At 58.6% G+C, this 19,812-nt stretch overlaps 1 protein-coding gene across 6 annotated transcripts in view; it reads left to right on the forward strand.

Annotated features, from left to right (window-relative positions):
- The window catches only part of NFATC1 (nuclear factor of activated T cells 1), a 101,729-nt gene that overhangs the window by 20,022 nt on the left and 61,895 nt on the right, over positions 1 to 19,812 (forward strand). For 5 of the 6 annotated variants that reach the window (XM_027118813.1, XM_027118815.1, XM_027118816.1 and 2 more), the window contains exon 3: positions 10,584 to 10,743. In XM_027118813.1, coding sequence (XP_026974614.1) covers positions 10,584 to 10,743 — 160 coding nt within the window. Of the gene's footprint in view, positions 1 to 10,583; positions 10,744 to 10,772; positions 13,836 to 19,812 lie in introns of those variants that run through there. The other variant, XM_027118818.1, reaches the window with a different exon arrangement.

The raw sequence follows: 19,812 nt of genomic DNA on the forward strand, positions 1-19,812 counted from the left end.
CAGACATTTTCCTCCGAGGAGAGTGTGGGGTGCTCGTCGGGGACCCCACGCACCTGCAGCACACCTGGGCTGGGCCTCCGGGGAAACAAGGGAACAGTCCTGCCGGAGACTGAAACGTAATCGTGAGGCAGCTTTAAAACTCGGCCTTCCGTGAAAATTAATGAGCAAAATTGTATTTGTATGTCATGATGGGCTTTGCTTTTTAAATAAATGCTTCTAAAATACCTTCTGGGGCTTCCCTGGTGGCGCAGTGGTTGAGAGTCCGCCTGCCGATGCAGGGGACGCGGGTTCGTGCCCCGGTCCGGGAAGATCCCACATGCCGCGGAGCGGCTGGGCCCGTGAGCCGTGGCCGCTGAGCCTGCGCGTCCGGAGCAACAGGAGAGGCCACAGCAGCGAGAGGCCCGCGTACCGCAAAAAAATAAAATAATAAAATAAAATACCTTCTGGAAGCTGGGGCTTGACCCACAGCATTGAGCTAGCTGGGTTTTGGTAAAGAAAGCGACCCGCATGTTGTTTTTCCCTCTGAGGTTTCCCGTCCAGGTTCGTCTGTGCTCTGAGCGCCCAACAGGCACTGGCTGCGAAAACCCTCATGACTGGAGCACGGAAGCGGCGCATTAATTACGCGCTGCGTCCAGTGCTCTCAGCGACGGTGCCTTTGTCACTCCGGCCATGTTGTTTTACAGGCTTGTTGAGGTGGATGGTTCTGTCCTCTCCCCGCTCAGGCTTCATGTAGATTTAAGCGGGCTGTTTCCGGGATCTGACCGTTCTGCTCAAGCCTTGGAAGCCCCGGGGCCCCTGGGAACGCCTGATTTTCTTCCGAGAGTCACTTCCCACAGGTGAGCGTAGCCACCTGCAGGGCAGTCACACCGTGATGATGCCTGTTTCCCCTGAGCCCAGAGCTCTGCAGGGCTGTCGGGATGTGCGTGCACTGTGGCCTCAGCATCCCTCCCCGGGGACCTGGGCTCGGGGCCAGCGAGCTCACGGGAGGCGTGGATGGGTCTCACTTTACAGATGGGGAAACTGAGGCACTTGGAAATTGCTAGACACAAAACGAAAGACAAAAGGCTACAAGGCTCCAGTTGCCGAGTCTGGGGGTGCGGGACGAGGGTGGTCACTGCAGGGCTCAAGGCTGGGAGGATCCAGTGATGGCCGTGAGTCCCCCACTGCGGGGGCACGTCTCGGGGCTGGACATGCACCTGTAGGTGGTACTGGCGTCCCACTGTTTTATTTCAAGTCGGATGTTATGGGGGGTGGGGGGAGGCGGAGTCCGGGGTGCTGCGGTCACTCGCCCTTGGTGTCCAGAGAGCACGGCAACGGGCGCAACGCCCAGCAGGCTGTGCCTGTCGGGCACGGGGTCTCCTCTGGCCTGACCACAGGCTGAGCTCTGTGTCAGCGAGACCCTCGCTGGGGCCGTGAGCTTCTCTGGTCCTCAGGGAGCAACGTGCCTGATGCAGGTACGTTCCTGCAGATGATCTGAGAAGCTTATTTATTACGTCCTGAGCCCCTGAAGTCTGTTTTAAACTTAGAGTTTGGAAATGGAATGGTTACTATTTCATGACTGTCCAGGGTTTTCTGTGGGTCCCCTATTAAAACAGATTAAGGGTGAACTCTGGGAGCTGCCCCCTGACGGTCCTGGCATCTCTGGGTAGAAATCAAATCCGAGTGTCAGTTTCACGGCTTGTTTACGCCCCATCCCACACTAGCTCGGCGATTCTGTTTCTTGGTTTTTATGAGCAGTGTGGCAGGTATCATCTGAGCTTTCTCAAGCCCTGTAATGACTGGTTAGCAGCAGGCTCTAGTGGCATCTGAAAAGGCATTTGGGGCCCAGTAACAGTCACAAACTCGCTGGCATCTGCCCCCTGTAACAAACAAGAGGGTCAGTGGAGAAGCAGAGGGACCACCTAGAGCTCAGCGTCCCGCGGGGGTCCTCACCAAGTAAACATGCCTCCACCCATCCACCCACCCTTCTTTCCATCCACCCATCTGTACAGCCATCCACCCAGACATCCATCCACCCACCCAAGGCATGGGCCCTCCCTGTGCCCTTTGTTCCACTCCAATAGTGGACGTGAGGGAAAGGCGGCGTCCTCCCTTGTCTAGACAGTTCTGGTCCCCGGGGACGGAGGAACTGGGTGCAAATGCAGTTGTCTAGTCTTGGGTCAGGAGGAGAAGCCCCAGTAGTTTGAGAAATTCCTCCAAAGTAGCTTATTTTCCACCTCAGCTGGATTTCTGGACAAGAGCTCTTTGTGTCCCACTGGGCTGCCCCCACACTGAGTTGTAGGAGCATCTGGTGTCCTTAGATGTGTCTTCTTTCGGGAGAGGTTTTAGGAGTTGGAGGGCTTGTTTTCCTGGAGAACAGAGGGCCGGCTCTGTAAGAGGAGGGCCCCTCAGCGATGCCCTCTCGCGAGCCGAGGAGGAGACCCCAGGTGGCTGTCCGCCCGGGAGAGGGGCCAGGTCCAGTCTGCCTGGGGGTCCTGGAGGCTGCCTGGCTCCCCCCGTACAGGTGCAGGGCGGTGGGAACTGTCGGGATGCAAGTCTGGACGGCAGGGCCTGAGAGGCTTACGTGAAACTGGCCTGTTTTGGGGGGGGCGGCGGGGGGATGAGTGGTGCAGAGTGAGGATGACGGCAGTTTTCCGGAAAGCTGGAAGGAAGGCTCAGCCCCTTGGGTTTCTCCACACCCTGGTCGGTGGGGCCACTAAAAGCAGCGAATTCTTAACGAAATTCCTGAATTGATCATTAAGAAAAAAAAAGAATCTCTCCACGGTGGCCTCGCTGTTCTTGTTCTGAAAGTTCCAGGTCCACGACTGTGTTTGAATTGGATTTCTGAGCAGACCTGGGCCTGGCAGAGCCTCCGAGAATGTGGAGAACGAGCAGGTGGCCCTTCCTGGGCTGCCCAGCTCCCGAGCATGCCCCAGGCACTGCACCCCGTCCGTGCCCCCCCCAAGTCCCCGGGGCATGGGGACAAGTTGGGGACCGGTCGGGAACAAGTCAGGGCCGAGGTGGCAGCAGGGAGGCATCTGGCACTGGTGTGACCCAGACAGGGCCTCTTGGGGGGGGATCCTGGGCCTCAGGACAGGTCGCTGGCCGCAGAATCTCGGGGTGCGGGGGCCCTGCCTACAGCACCCGACGTGGGGCTCCCTCCTCTCGCCTCACCCGCCTCCTTGCATTGTACTGCCCGGCTCTGTCCCTCGGCCCCCTGTTCACCCACCAACGTCTCCGTAAAAGCACTTTCCCAGCCTCCAGGAGTGGTCAGGGCATCTCCTCCAGGCCACCGTCCTCCTCATGGCCAGTCCTGTCCCCGAGTCTCCTCAGCGCCATCTGAGTGACAGTGCAGAGGAAGCCGGTCCCAGCAGCTGGGGGTGACCACCCGAGACCCCCGGGCGTGAGTTCCTGTCTGAGGCCCGCCCCCCAGTCCCATCCCTTCCAGACCCATCAGACGTGCAAGGCCAGCCCCGAAGGACTTTGGCCTTTCGTGGATCACAGCCAGCCCCTCCCTGAGGGCTGTTCCCTGGGAGGGTGGGTGGGTGGGTGAGGACGCCACCCACGGCCCGCGAACCTCTGGGGGGTCATCAGCGGAGAGGTCGGCTTCTCCAGGGCGCCCTCCAGGAAGGCCGGCCTTTCTGGCATGGGAGGCGCTTCCTCACCCATGCCTCTTGGGGGCCCCGGGGGGAGCTGGGTGGACCTTGGGGCGAGGTGTGTGGTCCCGGCCAAGCCTTGGCCTGCGGGAGCCCCTGCTTGATTAAATAGGCGAGAACTGAGCTGATGACCTTTTTTAAAGTTAGAGGGGAAAAGACAAAACACGGCTAGTAAGAGGTGGCCATGGGCTCCCGACCCTGGGAAAACGTGTTGCTTTAAAGTTGGGGTGATGTCCTTCCCCTTCTGCTCTGGTTCTCGCTCTCATTCGGGTTCGGGTGGACTTCAGTCCTGCCAGGTTCCGAGTTTGTAGCTTCAGCTCTTTCAGAAACAGAAGAGTCCTGAAAGCTTTTACAGTTTTCTTCTAAGTGATAAGTCCATGTGAGCCTTAGGTCTCAGAAAATTCAGAATTGAAAGGATTCCACCCAAACCATCTGAACCAAAGAGCAGCCCCCTTCCCGGGTGTCTACACGGAGGGAGAACTCCACAGCACAGGGGCTTTGCTGAGGCTCTCGTCTTGGCACCTTGCGGTGGGATGTCCAGTGCACGGGGGTTCTCTGACGTTGAGTGGACAAGGCCTTTGTTCCGGGAGAAGGTTCCGGAAGGGCTCCAGGCTCGAGTGCAGCCAGTTTAGGGAAGTCGCTGCCTCTGACTCAGTCACCGAGCTCGCCAGGGCGAGAACAGGAAGGTGAGAAAGTAGACGACTTGGGGGGTTTACAGTTCACGTCCTTCACTGTGGAGACTTTAATGGCGATAAACAGAGGGCAGTGAATCCCTGACAGCTCCCGGCCCTAGAACATCACTGTGGTAACTTGAGTGCCTGTTTCTCAGCGTTGCTCTTTCGCTCTGTATCACAGAAAACCAAACTGTACACGAGTCAGACTAGTCCTGGGCCGCCACGCCCACACCTGACTGACTGATGACTTGTGGTCCTCTTGCCTCACCTCGTCACCCACACCTGTTCCTTGGCAGTAACTCCCAGACCTCGTGAAGTCTTACCCATCGATATTCAGCGTGTCTTTCAGAGATGGGGGCTCAGTTTTAGAAACGAATCGCGACACCGGTAGATACCGTACCCGACACTGATATGTGATTTAAGGGAATCCCTTGGTATCACCGAGCAAGTGTCCGGACTCCCCTGACGTACTTTCTCCGAGGTGGTCGGATTCCAACTCCAGGCCTCCCGATCGGCTCAGGCGCAGAAATCTCTGTTTTCCCCGCGCTCAGCTGTAGGGGGCTCGGCAGGCCCCAGTCCGGGGCACCTGGCACACTCCTCTGTCCCTGGCGTTCGCGGTTTTTCCTCGAATTGGTGCAGAATTGGGGCCCTGCTGGGATCTGGGTCCGAGTTTTGGCGGAGTGGTGCGTGCCGTTCCCTCAGAGGCGGGTTCTGGCGTCTCCGTGGTGGCAGCAGCGGCCGTTGAAGTGGTTTACATGGAGAGGCCCGGGGTGAGCAGGTCCAGCCCGAGCCCCGCCCCGCTGGCCGTCGGGAGCACAGAGGGGTGGTGGGGACGTAGTGAGGCTCTCCGGAGCCCTGAGCCCTGCGGTGACCTTGGTTCTGAATCAGTGCGAATGGCCTCCGTCCGTCTGTGTCCCCGCGGTCAGCCGCGCTCCAGGCCAGGTCTCCTGTGCTGGAGAAACACGTCATTGGCAGGCTGCACCCGCGGAGACTGGCGGGTCGGCGGGTGTCCCTGGGTCCCGCTCAGGGGCGGGTTTGGCTGGTGTCAAGGCGTGTGCAGGCGGCCGGCGGTGCCGAGGTCAGAGCTGCGGTCTCATAAACACCTGCTCCGGGGCGGCACAGCTTTTGCTGAAGCGCGGGAGGCTGTCTGTGAAATCCTTTGTGTGCTGGAAAGACTGCCCCGGACTCGCGGGCACCCAGGGAAGCCCCGAGCAGGTGACCACAGTGGCCGGGCAGGGAGGAGGGGCCCCGGGCAGCTGGGGCAGGGCCTGGATGGGGGCGGGAGACATGGGCTGAGAGAAGTTCAGGTTCGTCTCGGGCTCTGCATGCCCGTGGGGAGGTGGGCTCCAGGCTCCAGGCCGTGAACTAAGCGTCAGAAAAGATCCTTCACCCTTTTCCCGCATGAAGGAAGCACAGGGATTCGATAGGACACGAAAGGCTTTCCGGTGGGAAGTGGATGGTGGCAGCAGCTCCAAGAGCAGGGGATTCAGATTGGGGCCCAGGGGGCTCCCCGATGGAGGTCGCGTGACTCCCTTCCTTGTGTCACACGAGCCGGCGTCCCCAGCCTGGAGGCCAGGGCCAGCCAGGCCAAGCCAGGCTGCTTAACACCTACTCACAGCGGGGCTCCTGGTGGCTCGGGGAGGCCATGGGCCTGGTCCACCCCTCGGCCCTGGGGGCGGGGTGATGGTGCCAGTGGTAATGGGTGGAAACCGCAGGCACTCAGCGCCGACGGGCACCAGCGTCGCTCCTTGGTGGGGTGGGGGGGTGGGGCGTGAGATGCGGCCTCCAGCCTCTTCTTCTTTAAACGGGAGCAAAAGGAACGTGATTCAGGTCCTTACGTGCCAAGTGCACAACAGCCATTTAGAAAAACCTTCTATTTGCAAGAATTCCAGACTCACAGAGAGTTGCAGAGAGATCTGTGTCCCCATCAGCCAGTGTCCCCAGCAATGACAAGTTGATATTAAGGACAGTGGCCGTCATCCCGGAGTGGCCTTTGGAGACCCCGAAGGAGCCAGAGTTGGGGTGTGGGGGGCCTGGAGTCCCACGTTGCCATTAGTCAAATGCGTGTAAGAGGTCAGGGGACGTTTGAGAGGCCTGGAGACTTTCAGAGACGTTACCACTGGGGGTTCAGAGTGTTTCAGTTTATTGTTACCACGTGATGGGTGCGTGTTACAGCGTTACAGGAAGATGCAGCCTCAGAGCGCCCTTCCCTGTGGGGTTTGGCAAAGATTAAACCCATCGGGCCCTGTGTTGGCGAGGCCGTGCAGGGGACCTGACCCCCGGGAGGTGTCAGGAGCCCCAAGTGTTCATGCTCTTTGACGGAGGCTGTGGATCTGTGCTGAGGAAATGACCAGAAAGGCCACCAGGATCTCACGCTGGATGTTCACACCTCTGGTACTGATAAGAGCAACAAATTGGGGGCAACCCCCAAGTCCATCCACAGAGCACTGATCAGTCATCTGTAGGACAAGACGTGACGCTGAGATCAAACCATTTTTGAACAATGCTAAAATGCTCAACATGTGATCTTTACGTTAAAAAAGCCAGGATATCACACTATGTATTTTATTTTGTTAAGATCTATCCCTTTTGTGTAAAAATACTTGCAGATACACGCCCAGCTGTGGAGGTAGTTTCTCTGGTTGATTATGAGATGTATACGTGTGTGTGTGGAGAGAATGTAAGGTAGCTTCTGTTCGTACAGATCCGCGGGATCTTAGGTTCGAATTGAACCGCGTGCTGTCTTGGCTGCATTGAGTGTGGCTTTGTAAAAAATCCAGTTAAGTTGGAGGTGAGTTTGAAGTTATTCAGCAGCCCTGGGCTGAGGCCATGAGAGAACTCTCCTGATGTGGTCCCCGTGGCGGCTCCTCTCCGGGTCGCTGGTGACCCCCAGGAATGACGCTCGGCTGCAGGGCCCGTGAGGGGGTTGGGCTGGGACAGCGCAGCCGTGAATCACCGTCCTCGCGGCAGGGGCCGCTGCGTCTTGGAACATTCCTTCCAGTCTTAGGCCTTTTCTCTGAATCAGAGATACATTTACAATTTTTGTGGAGTTGCCAAACTCATGCTGAAAATGTCCAACCCCAAACAATAATTTAAATTGTCTGTATTACAATATTTATGTTGTGGACCATTCTAACTTTAAATTGTCTGTATTACAGTATTTATTTTGCGGACCATTCTAACTCGAAACTGCGCTCACGCTGTGTTGCTGGCTTTGTCCGTGATTCAGGAGCCAATCATTTCCCCAGATCTATTCCTCTATGGCGTTCAAGTGCGGAGCGGCTCAGAAGTTGCTTGCCCTGCGCAGACGGCAAGGGATTGCACTTTCCATCCTTCCTTTGCTTCTCTTTCCGTCGCACACTCTCGTTTTTTAATTTCATGGGAGTCAGATGAACCTAACTTTTATTTTGTTTTTCATTTGTTTCTTTTCTATTTACAGCAGAGGACAGTGTTTTCACTTAGACCAACAGTATGTATAAGATAACAGAACAGATTAGTACGTTGGATATTCTAAACGGAGACGTGGTCCGCTCCCTCCGGGCGGGGTGTGCTGAGCTGGGCAGTTTGTCTGGGGGTCGGGGCAGCTCCCGTAAGATGCTAGTTACCGAGGGCCGGCCTCGCGCTCGAAGCCCGTGGCTCTCTGGTCCTTCGTCCTGGCGGTGTGGCCACATGTGTCGCTGATAACACGTCAAGAAAGTGCTTCTGCGCACCACAGCCCGGGAGACCGCCAAACGCACCGCGGAGCTCCGCCCACCAGGAGAACTCCCATTCGATTCCGTTTAGCGTTTCTCAGAAGCCACCTGGCACTGGGGGCGGGGCGGGGGGCTCCTGCGCTCAGCCCGTGACTTGGGCGTTTCCCTTGTCTGGGCATCTCGGAATCTCTGCGCACACACGTGTCCGTCCCATTCTTCTTGGTCACATCGTCTTGAGTTTTCCGAGGCTGTACTTAGTGAGAACCGGGGGGCGGGGGGCATCTTGTTGACGTGGAATCAAAATGTAGACAGCAGACGGGGGCCCGGCGGGTGGGCGATGAGCATCCCACCCGCCTGCGGTCTCGCTTCCTAAGAAATCTGGGTTTAGGTTGGCCGTTGAATAGAGGGTTTTCAAGTGCAAGTTGGTCCTGGAATCCGACATGTAGTCTGGAGGAGGGGCTTCCCAGGGTTGGAAGGCCTCCCATGCAGACGGTGATTTTAGGGCCCAGCAGGGTGGACACGGGGGCTGAGGGACACACTCCAAAGCAGCGTCCGCGCCTGCACGGAGGTCCTGGCCCCCGGGGGCGCTGGTCTTCCCCACTTCCACTGGCGTCTGACTGTTGGACACGCCCACTTCACTGTATCTGCGGCGGATTCCAGTTAGGATTTTAAATTTCTCGCTGCGTCGACACAGATGCAGCCTCTTCTCACGTTAGAGCCTTTGATTTGCTGCTCGAAGGTCGAGCTCAGGCCCACTGGGAGGCCCGTCCGCCCGGGTGGCATCGGGGCTGGCGGTGTCCCTGGGACCCAGTGAACACTTTATAGTGGGGTGTGGTGTGCGCGGCCTGCGTCCCGCCAGGCTCTCAGCAGCGCCGTGTGCTCTCAGAGGAGCCCAGCGGGCGGGGCTGCAGAACCCGAGGGTGGACAGGGTGCCCGCAAAGCTGAGTCAGCAGTAACTGCACGTGCGTGGCGAGATGATTCCGTTTCTGCCGTCACTAGAAAACCACGAATGCCCGGAAATATACTGTCCTTTCCAGGAGTATTTTGCACGTTTTTTAGAAATTACATGTTTGATTCCAATTCAAGCTGACTTCTGGGGTTTTTCTCCTTTCAAAAAGTACCTTTATTCTATCTATTGTCTTGTGTTTTAAAAATCACCCTGATTCATCGTCTGAGATGAGGCGGAGAGGCTGGGGGACGTTTCGGGGAAGTAGTGTACCGACTCCTTCCAGGCTGAGACGCCACGAGCGCTGCGTCCGTGTGTCTGGGCCTCTGAACAAAACCCACGCTTCCCAGCCACCTGTCCCAAACAAGCCGCCGGCACGCACGGTGTCTGCTGCATGTGCGGAGACGGACACATCAGCGACAGGCGGAGCGGGGCGAGGGGACAGTGGCGCCCGGACGGCGGAGACTCTGGGAGCAAGGGCACCTTCAGTGCCGTGTGTGGAGGGCGAGGCCTGGGCGCCTCCCGTCCACCTCTGCGGGGCAGGGGGTCCTCACACTGCCCCCGCTCTGCAGCCCTCCTGGCCGGCCTGGGCTTGGCTTCCAGACACCTCTGAGGTCTGACGAGCAGCATCTCTGTTGGGTCAGGTTCTGCATCCGAGAGGGGAGGGGGAGGGGCTGTCACTGTGGGGACCAAGAGCCACCCCACCCCCACTGGGCTGTTGTTGTAGGAAGGCAGTGGGTGGGCCAGACCCCAGCTCCTGTGAGGGCCTGGCGGCCTCTGCCTGTGGACTGTGGCTTTGGGGGTCAGCCTTTTGTCTTTTTACAGGGCAGGACCCTGAAGCACGTTCTGTAGGGAGAGCAGGACCTTTGGCCTCACGTGGACCTGGTTTCAGGTGGCAAATGGCCTCCATCTCCCGTCTGTACAGTGAGACTGTCAGTGCCCCAGAGATCTGAGCTTGTCGTGGGCCTCGTGGACCCCTCGGGCAAGGCCCGGCTCACTCCCCTCTTCCCTCTTCAGCCTCCAAGTGACAAACCCGCCTTGCAAATCTGCCCTGGGCCCCAGGGCCGCTCCCTTGGTTCTGTGGTCTTTGTCTGCAGCTCACTCGTGCCCTGGGTGGGCGGCTGCCCAGTTGTCGTGCACGGAGCACGGGATGTAGGGGGCTGGGCGAGATTGCCGCAACCCCGCCATTTTATCAGGAGCCTGGCGGCACCCCCGACGGTTCACTCCTGCCCGCGGCCAGCGCGCGTGGGACAGAGGGGAGGGGAGCCAGGCCGCCCAGTTCTGAGGCCAGGCTGATAGAACTGTGATTCTGAAAAGGTCTTTAATTCTGGAACCTATCTTATTAGGGAGGTTAAATAATTTATAGGCCTATCGTGAACGAAGGAAAATATTTTAAGGTCGTGTGGGAAAATGTTTCCGTCTTATTCAGAAGCTCGTCATGAAGGCCTGACAAGGCTCTGGGCGTCCATCACGATCGGGTTGCCGTTGGCTGTGTCAGGCCGTTATCCTTATCGATGGGAATTTCAGATACAAGCCCGGCAGGATGAGCTGCTTCCCAGGGCCCCAGGGTCTTAGGTGGGTCTGTGGTCTGCGGGAAGCGTGGCATGAATGTTTAATGCTCTGTGTTCCATTTCAGCCCGTCTCTCCCTGCCCTCGACTGGCAGCTGCCGTCACACTCAGGACCATACGAGCTGAGGATCGAGGTGCAGCCCAAGTCCCACCACAGAGCTCATTACGAGACGGAGGGGAGCCGGGGGGCCGTGAAGGCGTTGGCCGGAGGACACCCCAGTGTGCAGGTATCTGCTCTGCTCTGACCCCAAGTCCTGTCCCTGCTGCAGGGGCAGCAGCTGGGGCTGGTTTAATCCAAAGGCCACTTTGCGGTAACAGCTAACAGCACCTTGCATTTTCTGTCTTTTTTTTAAAATATTCTCATCTCCCAACCAGTTTAGCTAAATATTTTATGCACAGTCAAGCCCCAGTTTTCTCCTCGATACATGGAGTGGTACAGTGGTACAATATGCAATGGCACAGAGGTGCCAAGCTCTGCTTGCCTCTGGAGCTCACAGACCAGCTGCACTCGCGACACCTGAGGCTCCTCTTCGGTGGGACTGCTCTGGGGGAGCAGGCGAAACCCTGAAGATCGTGGGGGCGTGACCAGCCCGGCGGGGTTGGGAGGACTCCCCTGGAGGGTGTTGCCAGCAAGCCTTTACTCAACGAGGAGGCGGAATGGCTGTAGCTTTTGCTTGTGTCTCCTGGTGGGTAACTGAGGGGACCTCGGTACAGCCCGGCTACTGCTTTGTCCCGGTGGACAATGCCCTTTATCCCCATGCGTCCCTGAGCAGTCATGTTCCACTCAGAACAGATGGGAAAGAGGGAAGAGAGAAGCCAAGGGGAGACAGTGTGTCCAGGAAGATGCCCTGGGCCACCTTGAGGGTCCATCTCGCTGCCTGGATGGTGGCCAGTGGGCAGTGTGGCCTGGGGGCTGCTGTCTAGACCTCTCAGTAGACTTGACCTTGGTGCTATTTCGTTTGAAGGTGTCCTGGAATAGGAAAATTTAAAAGAAAAGAAATATACCTTTGAAGTAAAAGGGCTTTATTTTTGAGGACCTTTTCTTTAACAAATCTGTAGAAATAAGTGTTCAGGGTTATTAGAACCAAGGACTGAAGCTTCTGCTGAGAAGCTCCCCCTCGATTTCTAACCCAGCTGCATTTTGTCCATCGTTCCTGCTGCAGACGTTCCACAGTGTACACCACACGCTGGGTGCCGTGCACGCCACACACGGACGGGCAGAGGACTCCTCCTGGCGCCCCTGCTCTGGGGAGAGTCAGAGAATCGAATCCAGGGGCCCTCTGCCCTCTCCAGCCCCAAGGGGAATGGAGCCCACCTCTGCCCAGCCCTCTGCTCAGAATTAACCCCATCCCCCAGGTCACAGATGGGGACAGATGGGAAGAGCGTGCAGCCCTGCTCGCCCGCAGCCGCTGTTCCCCTCCTGCGTTGGCCGCGGCCGCCCACCCCCTGGGGCTGCTTCCCCAAATGTGGCCACCATCCTTGTAGCACGTCTCCCCACGGCCGTCAACAGAGCCTCGACCAAGGTCTCCTTGGGCCACGTTAAGATTTGTCCAAGGCAGCGAAGTCCGTCTGCACGGCTGCTGCCTCTGGTTTGGGGTTTTCAGAGGCTACTTTTAAAGACTCCATCCTTTCCTCTCTGAAGCCGTGGACCCTTTGAGGCGGTGGTTCCCCAAGTAAGCCTGCCCAGGGTCCCTTAGAGATGCGATTTTCTGGCCCACGCGCCCCACTGGGCCCTGGAGTGCCGGCTGGGACCCGCCACTTTGCTTCTCAGCTGGGGACAGGAGGAGCGGGGACCTGCCGTGGGGTGTCGGGGCCGGGGCAGCATCGGGGAGGGGCTGCTCCGGCCTCATGGGGAGCTGGCGGGGCTCTGTCGGTGTGGCTCCGGGTGCCACTCCCCAGCCTCACACACCCCGGGGGAGATGGGCGTACGTGGCGTCAGAGTCAACATGTTCAGAGCTGGTGTCCAGGCCGCGCCCGCCATCCCAAACCTGTCGCTCCCCTCCAGCCCAGGAGGTAAAGGTGAGCTCGCGGACAGGCTGTCCTGCAGGCGTTGGCATTTGGTCACACGTGTCACCTCATCAGCCCAGCGTCTCCCACCAGACCCCTGTGATGTGACTTGTGACCGTCCCCTTGGACGTGAGCTTGCCCTCTTGCCCCGGAACTGCAGCCGTATGGCGCTGATGGAGACGGTTCTCCCCCGTCTAGCTACGCCCCCGCCTGTCCAGTCCGCTCCCCAACCCTGTCATTTAGGGAATGGTGCAAGCCGAAGGGGAAGCAGCAGGGCACCCCGTGTTTGTATTTGATTCCATTTAGATAAATAAAAATAAAGCTTGCGAGGGCAGGAGGGCGCGGACAAGTGCCGGTCCGCCAACGCGGCATGCAGGGCCTGGAGTTTGCGGGGTGACGTTAGGGCGACATCGGAGGCTGTGCGCTCGACGCCGGTTAATACCCACTTGGTATTGGTTGGCCGCTTGACTTGGGAAACGCAGAGCGGGCTCAGCAGCGCCCAGCGGCCGGCGGCCCTTTCAGGTCCCCTCCCGGGCGGAGGCAGGTCGGATAACGCCTGCGCTTAGCCAAGTCCATGAACGGTGTTTAAGTCCCTTCCTGCTGCGGTTTCCACTGGAAGAAAGTACGTTGCTGCTGAATGGAAAAGACATTACAAAGGTGAGGAAGTAGGCTGTTCAATAAGGAGAAATTAAATTAAAGCAGCAGAGAAGTAATGGCCCAAAGCCCCCGTTTCTTGTCAATTACATTGGCGAGGGGCGCTGGCCCTGGAGGGCAGGGAGCCCCGTGCCACGTGGACACTCCTGTCGTGAGATGCAAAGCGCGGGGCTGAGGCCCTGAGCGAGGGCCGTCCCTGTCCTTCGCCTGGTGGCTGTGGCCCTGGGGACGAGGGTGTGCCCCGCCTCTTCTGGGAGCCCAAGGAACCCGCCCCCTGCAGGGTCCCAGCGCCGTGCTCCCATTCCCACCGGGCAGGTGTCTTGGGCGCAGGGCGGTGTTGATCTCTCAGTGTCGAGGAGATGGAGAGGACTGAGACTTGCGGAGGAATTCTGAAACTTGAAACCGCATTGGAAATGCCTTAAGAGTGAATCCTCCAAAATTATTTCGAGTTCAGTGACGGCAGGATGGGAGAGGCTGCTTCTGGGTTTAAGCAGAATGAAGGCCCCTCCCCCTGCTGCACAGCTGAACCGCGAGAGGAAACCAGGCCCAACAGAAATGTCAGCCTCTATCAGCATTCCTCCTGCAAGAGGGTTAGGACTGGAGACTTCTCTGATCTGTCTGCGGTAGAGGGAGTCTGTGTGCAAGGTGACGTGAGCAGGTAAAAAGAGGGGCTTTGGGGTTTGTTTTCTTTTTCAGTTAGTGGAGCACAAACTGGATAAAAATAGAATTTGCACACAATTGTAAGACAGATGAAAACAGAGAGCTCTCGGTTGCCGTGAAAGCCCAGTAACCGCAGGGCTTTATTCTGCGCTGCGAGGTATTTTAGCATATCCTCCGGCACCGCGGCTCCCCGGAGCTCGGCCGCAGGCTGGTCCACATGCTGGGGAGACAGCCGCTCCCACTGGCCGTTCTGCGGTCGGCTGGTCAGAGGGAAGCGGGTTTTGGTTCCGGGCATCCAGGCCGTCCCTCGGAGCCGCTGCCACATGGCGCTCAGAGGAGGCCTGCACCCGGGGCTTTTGCTGCCCTCCTAGGACAGCCAGCTCATCGACTTGCTTCTGCATCCCCAAGCTTGTCGTGAAGTCAGGGGCAGTGGCCTTGTGTAGGACAGGCCCTGCCAGGCCCAGGGAGGACTCCTGCATTTCCCGAGCACCCAAGACACAGGGGGAGCTGCCTCCACCTCCGCGGCCCCTCCTCTGAGTCTAGGAGACACGACGAAATGCAGAACCTTCTTTCCAGGCAGAATCAGGCTGCAATTTCAGATTAGGAAAGGACCTTGCATTCACGTGGTCTTGTCCCCGTTTTCATTTGGGGACACAGATGTGTACGGGGCTCGCCCAGCATCGTTCGGGGGCTGGTGCCGGGAGTGAGCGTTCCAGACCGTCCACCACCCAGACTCTCCAGAGTCCTTGACGGCCCTGGTGGGTGTGCCCGGCGGGCGCGTCTGGGCCCCCGAGGCTGCTGTGACGGCCCTGTCGGGTGCGGGCTGGAGCTGGGCGGGCTGGAGCTGGGTGGGTGCGGGCCGTCCTCCTCGAGGCCCCCGGCTCCACCGGCGGGTGTGCGTGTGATGCGGCCACAGCGAGCGCCAGGGGCCCCGGGTCTGCGCTGGCCTCTGCTGACTTTGTAATGATGGGACCAGGGAGGAAGGGAGTGTGGGTTTCCCTGAACTTTAAAATCGTACCTTTTCCCCTACTGCCAAAGGATTCAGACACACGCAGAATCCTCCCGGGCGGGAGGCGTCCAGCTGGGGGCAGGGTGGAGTGTCCTGGCTCCCAGCGCCCAGGGCCCCTCTTGTCATCGGTCCAGACCTTCTGCCACCAGCGCCCCGCGTGTGTGTGTAAATCCATGGGCCGCTCTCTGGTTTAAGATGCAGGAGCCCCGAGAGCTTCCGACGGGGATGCAAAGGCCTTCCCCCGCGGTGCCGGCAGGACAGACCGACCCGGAGCCGTCGGAGTGGGGGCTTCACACCGTTGTTCTGTGTCTCCTGAGCTGCAGGGCTCACAGCGGCTCTCCGGTGGGATGAGTGCAGGGCCCCTTCGCCCCGGGGCCAGGTGTTCTGGGTGCGTCTGGGGCCTCCCTTCCGTCCAGTCTCCCAGCCCATCCTGCTGGCACCCCGCCCCGCGTCCGCGCCCAGCGCCTGGACAGCAGCCGCAGCTGGTTCCCTGCCGTTGCCGTCAGTGGGTCTGGGCTGAGGAGGGAGAGTCCCCCACCTTCTCCCTGGGGAGGGAGAGCAGAGAGCCGTCGGGCTGTGTGTTTTTGCTAACTCAGAGTGTGCGTCCCCAAAGGGGTCCCTGTGTCCCCTCTGCCTCCGCAGAGAAAACTGCAGCTCCAGGAGGCCGTTTCTGTGCACTTCGTTTTTCTGCTTTTCTTTCCTGCTGTGTCCCCGGCTCCCTTCTACCCTCCTGGGCTGTTGACCAGGCCTGGCCGTCACTCTTCCCTGCCCGCTGCGCTGCATCCCTGGTCCCCTGTCCCGAGAGCAGAGGTCCCTTCCGGGAAGGTCCCCGGTTCCTGCCGCCCCATGGGGGCTGGGGGAGTGAGCTGGGGGTCGTCACGATCTCTGACCCAGGGGTCAAAGGATGAAGCTCTGTTTACCCAGTTACCAAAATAACCTGCTCGATAGCATCTAGCCCGTCACACAGGAGGCCAGGCCTGTGTGAATAATTAATAGGTCGCAGAAACGTGAGACTCGGCGGAGGCCTGTCAATTCCTAAACAGCACTTTAGGTTTGTAATTTGTGTTCCTGTCAGTTATGAGTGACCAGTGTAACCCCCATCAGGCCGGGTGACTGGCCCAGGCAGTGGGGACCGGGAGGCCGGGCTGGCCCGAGGGGGGTCCCGGCCCCGGCCTGGTGCCCTGCGTGGTGCAGGGGCCTCTCTTTAGGGGGGTCGGCTTTGAGGCTCACGTTTGCCGCCGTAGGCCAGGACAGGTATTTTTCTACTATGTAAGACGTTCGAGCTGACACCGAGGAAGGAACACGCCAGGAACCAGCCATTCTTTCCAGATCGTTACAATCAGCCGGTCGGCTGTTATCACTTTTCATTTCCTGTAGCACCCCGCACCCCTGGGTCCAGAAGCATCAGCCTTTCAAGAAGCAGGCTTCCTGGGGGTGTCTGAATACTGCGGACACACAGCAGTGCTTTCTTTCATCTGGCGTCCGCGGCATGTTCTGTTTTACCCAAAGCTTTGCTCCATTCTTTCTTATGGAAACCGGATTGAGACAGGATCGTTAACCTGGAAGCCAAGGTTTTCACAAAAGCCAGAGAAATAGATGCTACTGGAAGAAATTCCTTGGGCCCAGTGAGGAGCTGAGGGTCAGAACTGCCCTATAGCAGCAGCCCTGCTCCAGCCCAGGCCCCACCCCCTACCCCAGGAGCTGAGACAGCGCTCGGACGCAGGTCTGACCCTAGCCCGGACCCCGGTCGTCCGGCAGCCAAACGCCGCTGACCTGCCCGTGGGGCGGATTAATCTTTTATGGGGCAGCTGGGCAGCGGACAGCTGCCCTGTGCTTTTCCAGCAGCGTCCGGGCAGGTGGCCGTTTCCCTCTGGGCCGGCCGCGCACACAGGCCTGGACGGTCTCACTCTTTGTAGACACACCTGTGTCGCGGGAGCCGCTGCCATTGTTCCCACGACACAGTGGGCTCTGCGGAAGCTCAGGGCACCGAGCGGGGGGTTTGCCATTTACGTTCCTGCCAAAGCAGAGAGGTGCCTGTGCCTGCGTGGTCTCGGTGAGGCGTTCAGTGGAGTCGTTGCCAGTGATAATAATTAATAGGAAACATAGCTGGGATCTTGCTGCGGTCTGCTGACACATGGCACAGACACTCGATCTCAGGTACAGCACATTGGTTTTTAAACACCTGTTTTAGAGTTTCATTGGGCAACAGAACTGAGGACAGCACAGTTCAAGTTTTCCTGCAGCCGATACAGTCACTGGGGGATAAAGTCCGCGAGTAGCTCAGCAGTGGAAACCTTTTCAGAGCAATAAACAACATCGTCAGCCTCCAAAAATCTTCTAATTCAAGAGTTTTGGCTTCTGTGTTCCAGGCTGCGGGAATTCTAGAATAAAAGTCGCCTCGGGCACAGAACCCCTGATGACTTTCCATAATTCTGCTGTGCTTTCTGCATTATCCCAGGATGTTTTCCTGATGTCTTTTGAGGGCGGAGCCATGTGCCGGACCGTTTCAGTTCAGAGCTATGCGTCGGCACTCCGGCCCCATCGCAGCTGTCAGAACACTCACACGCGGTGCAGGTGGGGGGGGGGGGCTGCCAGACGGTGTAACGGAGATAATGGTGAGAAACCACTGTCTTTGATAAAAATGACAAAATAGGAAAATCTATGGCCCTGGCCGGCCCTCCCCTCTCACTGGGGGCTCCATGGTCTCCTGGGGGCCGCACCACGGGCGGCTGAGACAGATGCCCAGTGCCCTCGGCTTGGGGGGGGAGCCCGGTGGGAGATCCCCGCCTCGTTTGCTTCGGGGCCGGGTCTCCCTCCCGCTGGCAGCCCCCGGCCTGCTGCCCCGTGCAGAACCCTGTCCTTCGCCTTCGGGCCAAGCTCTCCCCAGGGAGGGTCTTCTGGGCGTCGTCCTCCTGGGGCACCGCCCAGCACAGGGACGTAGGGAGGTGCGCCCGCTGCGCGGCCTGCCCTCCGTGGGCAGAAGGAGGACGAGAGCCACGGAGGGCACGCCGGCCCGAGCTCTGGGGCCCAGTGTCTACGCCCGGCTCGCAGGTGGGTGGCTCCCGGCAGCGACCCCGTGTCCAGGTCCTCCTGGGCACCCCTTCCTGCTGTGCTTTGCAGACGGCTCTGTCTCCGGGGGGCGCTCTGGATTTGGGGTGTGCTGGCTCCCTGAGCGCTGCCCCTGCCCCGCACGCAGCTGGGGAGCCGCGAGCACCCCGTCTGCACACTCGAGGGTGGGGCGGCGTGGCCCCAGTCTCCTTCTCCCGCATGGGACGCTGGGCTCTGGTCAGCACAGGTAGCCAGCTCGGCCCTGCTGTGGGCCGGGCCCCGCCCAGAGGGACTCATGATCGTGCCGTGGCTGGCGGTGGTGGCCGTCCCCTCAGCAGCAGCTGGTGCCAGGGCAGGGCTGGCCCGACGGCAGGCCAGTGACCGTCGCGTGGGCATGTGGGTGTCTGGCAGGCAGCACCCTCGGCCCACACAGCGCCTCCGTCAGCCCTCGTCCGGGCCCTGCCCGAGGCCGCCCTTTGGGCGCTGGTAAAAAACACCAAGGGCCAGGCCCTCTGCCCGCCCTGTATGCCTGGGGGTGGCCACTGCCCCGTCCGTCGTGCAGTGTTTCCAGTGAGTTCAGAGAGGCCGTCCCGGGGAAGGAGGGTTCGGGAGCACAGCCTTGGCCCTGCCCGCCTGAGGTCTGGTCTCCTGTGAGCTGACTGCATGCCCTGGGCCCGTCCTCCCTCCCGGGCCGGCGTGGGGTGGGGGGGCAGGCGGCGCCCCGTGGGGAAAGCTCTCCTGTGGTTTTGGAGACCAAAAGCTCACACGACGCAGTCTCTTAAGTCAATCCAGTACTGGGAAAGTTGGGGTTGAAAGAAGTGGAAGCAGCTTGTGCGTGGATTCTCTCCTTCCTGCAGAGTCCCTCTGGGTGTTGCGCTGATTCTCTCCTTCCTGCAGAGCCCCTCTGGGTGTTGCGTGGATTCTCTCCTTCCTGCAGAGTCCCTCTGGGTGTTGTGTGAAGATGCAGAGTTGACATCTGGGTTAACGCGTGATTTCCCTTTAAACCGCCTGCTGCGCTGTGCACGAGGATCTCTTGCTCGGTGTACGTTTGTCCCATCTCAAAACGTACTGGAAAGTAATTTCCCTCAATTAACTGTCCTTTGTGTGACGCTCCTGCCACTGTGGGCTTGCGCTGTGGGAATTTCAGCACCGAGTAAATTTGGCGTCAGTCATTCCCTCTGCCCGTCATCCTGCCGTGCAAGTGCGAAGGTGAGCAGAGCAGCTAAAAACAAAACATTTTTATGTGGAGGAAACTCACCAGGTCTTACACCTTGAAAATGGAATAGCACATTTTGTTCAGTTTAGGTTGAAGCAAAGAGAGGTCATTGTTATGACAGGTAATTTTATTTTATTTTATTTTATTTTATTTGTGTGTGTGTGTGTGTGTGTGCGTTCAAAATACTGATTTATTTTAGGTGATGGGATGAAGGGTGATTGTTTCTTTTTTGCTTGTCTATCTACTTCTTTTGTTTTTTACATCTTTATTGGAGTATAATTGCTTTACAGTGGTGTGTTAGTTTCTGCTGTATAACAAAGTGAATCAGTTATACATATACATATGTCCCCATATCCCCTCCCTCTTGCGTCTCCCTCCCTCCCACCCTCCCTATCCCACCCCTCCAGGTGGTCACAAAGCACCAAGCTGATCTCCCTGTGCTATGTGGCTGCTTCCCACTAGCTATCTACCTTACGTTTGGTAGTGTATATATGTCCATGCCTCTCTCTCGCCCTGTCACAGCTCACCCTTCCCCCTCCCCATATCCTCAAGTCCGTTCTCTAGTAGGTCTGTGTCTTTATTCCTGTCTTACCCCTAGGTTCTTCATGACTTTCTTTTTCTTAAATTCCATATATATGTGTTAGCATACGGTATTTGTCTTTCTCTTTCTGACTTACTTCACTCTGTATGACAGACTCTAGG

Source organism: Aethalodelphis obliquidens, unplaced genomic scaffold (genome assembly GCF_003676395.1).
Source record: "Aethalodelphis obliquidens isolate GAN/ISIS:26980383/991018 unplaced genomic scaffold, ASM367639v1 scaffold19, whole genome shotgun sequence".
Taxonomy (NCBI): domain Eukaryota; kingdom Metazoa; phylum Chordata; class Mammalia; order Artiodactyla; family Delphinidae; genus Aethalodelphis; species Aethalodelphis obliquidens.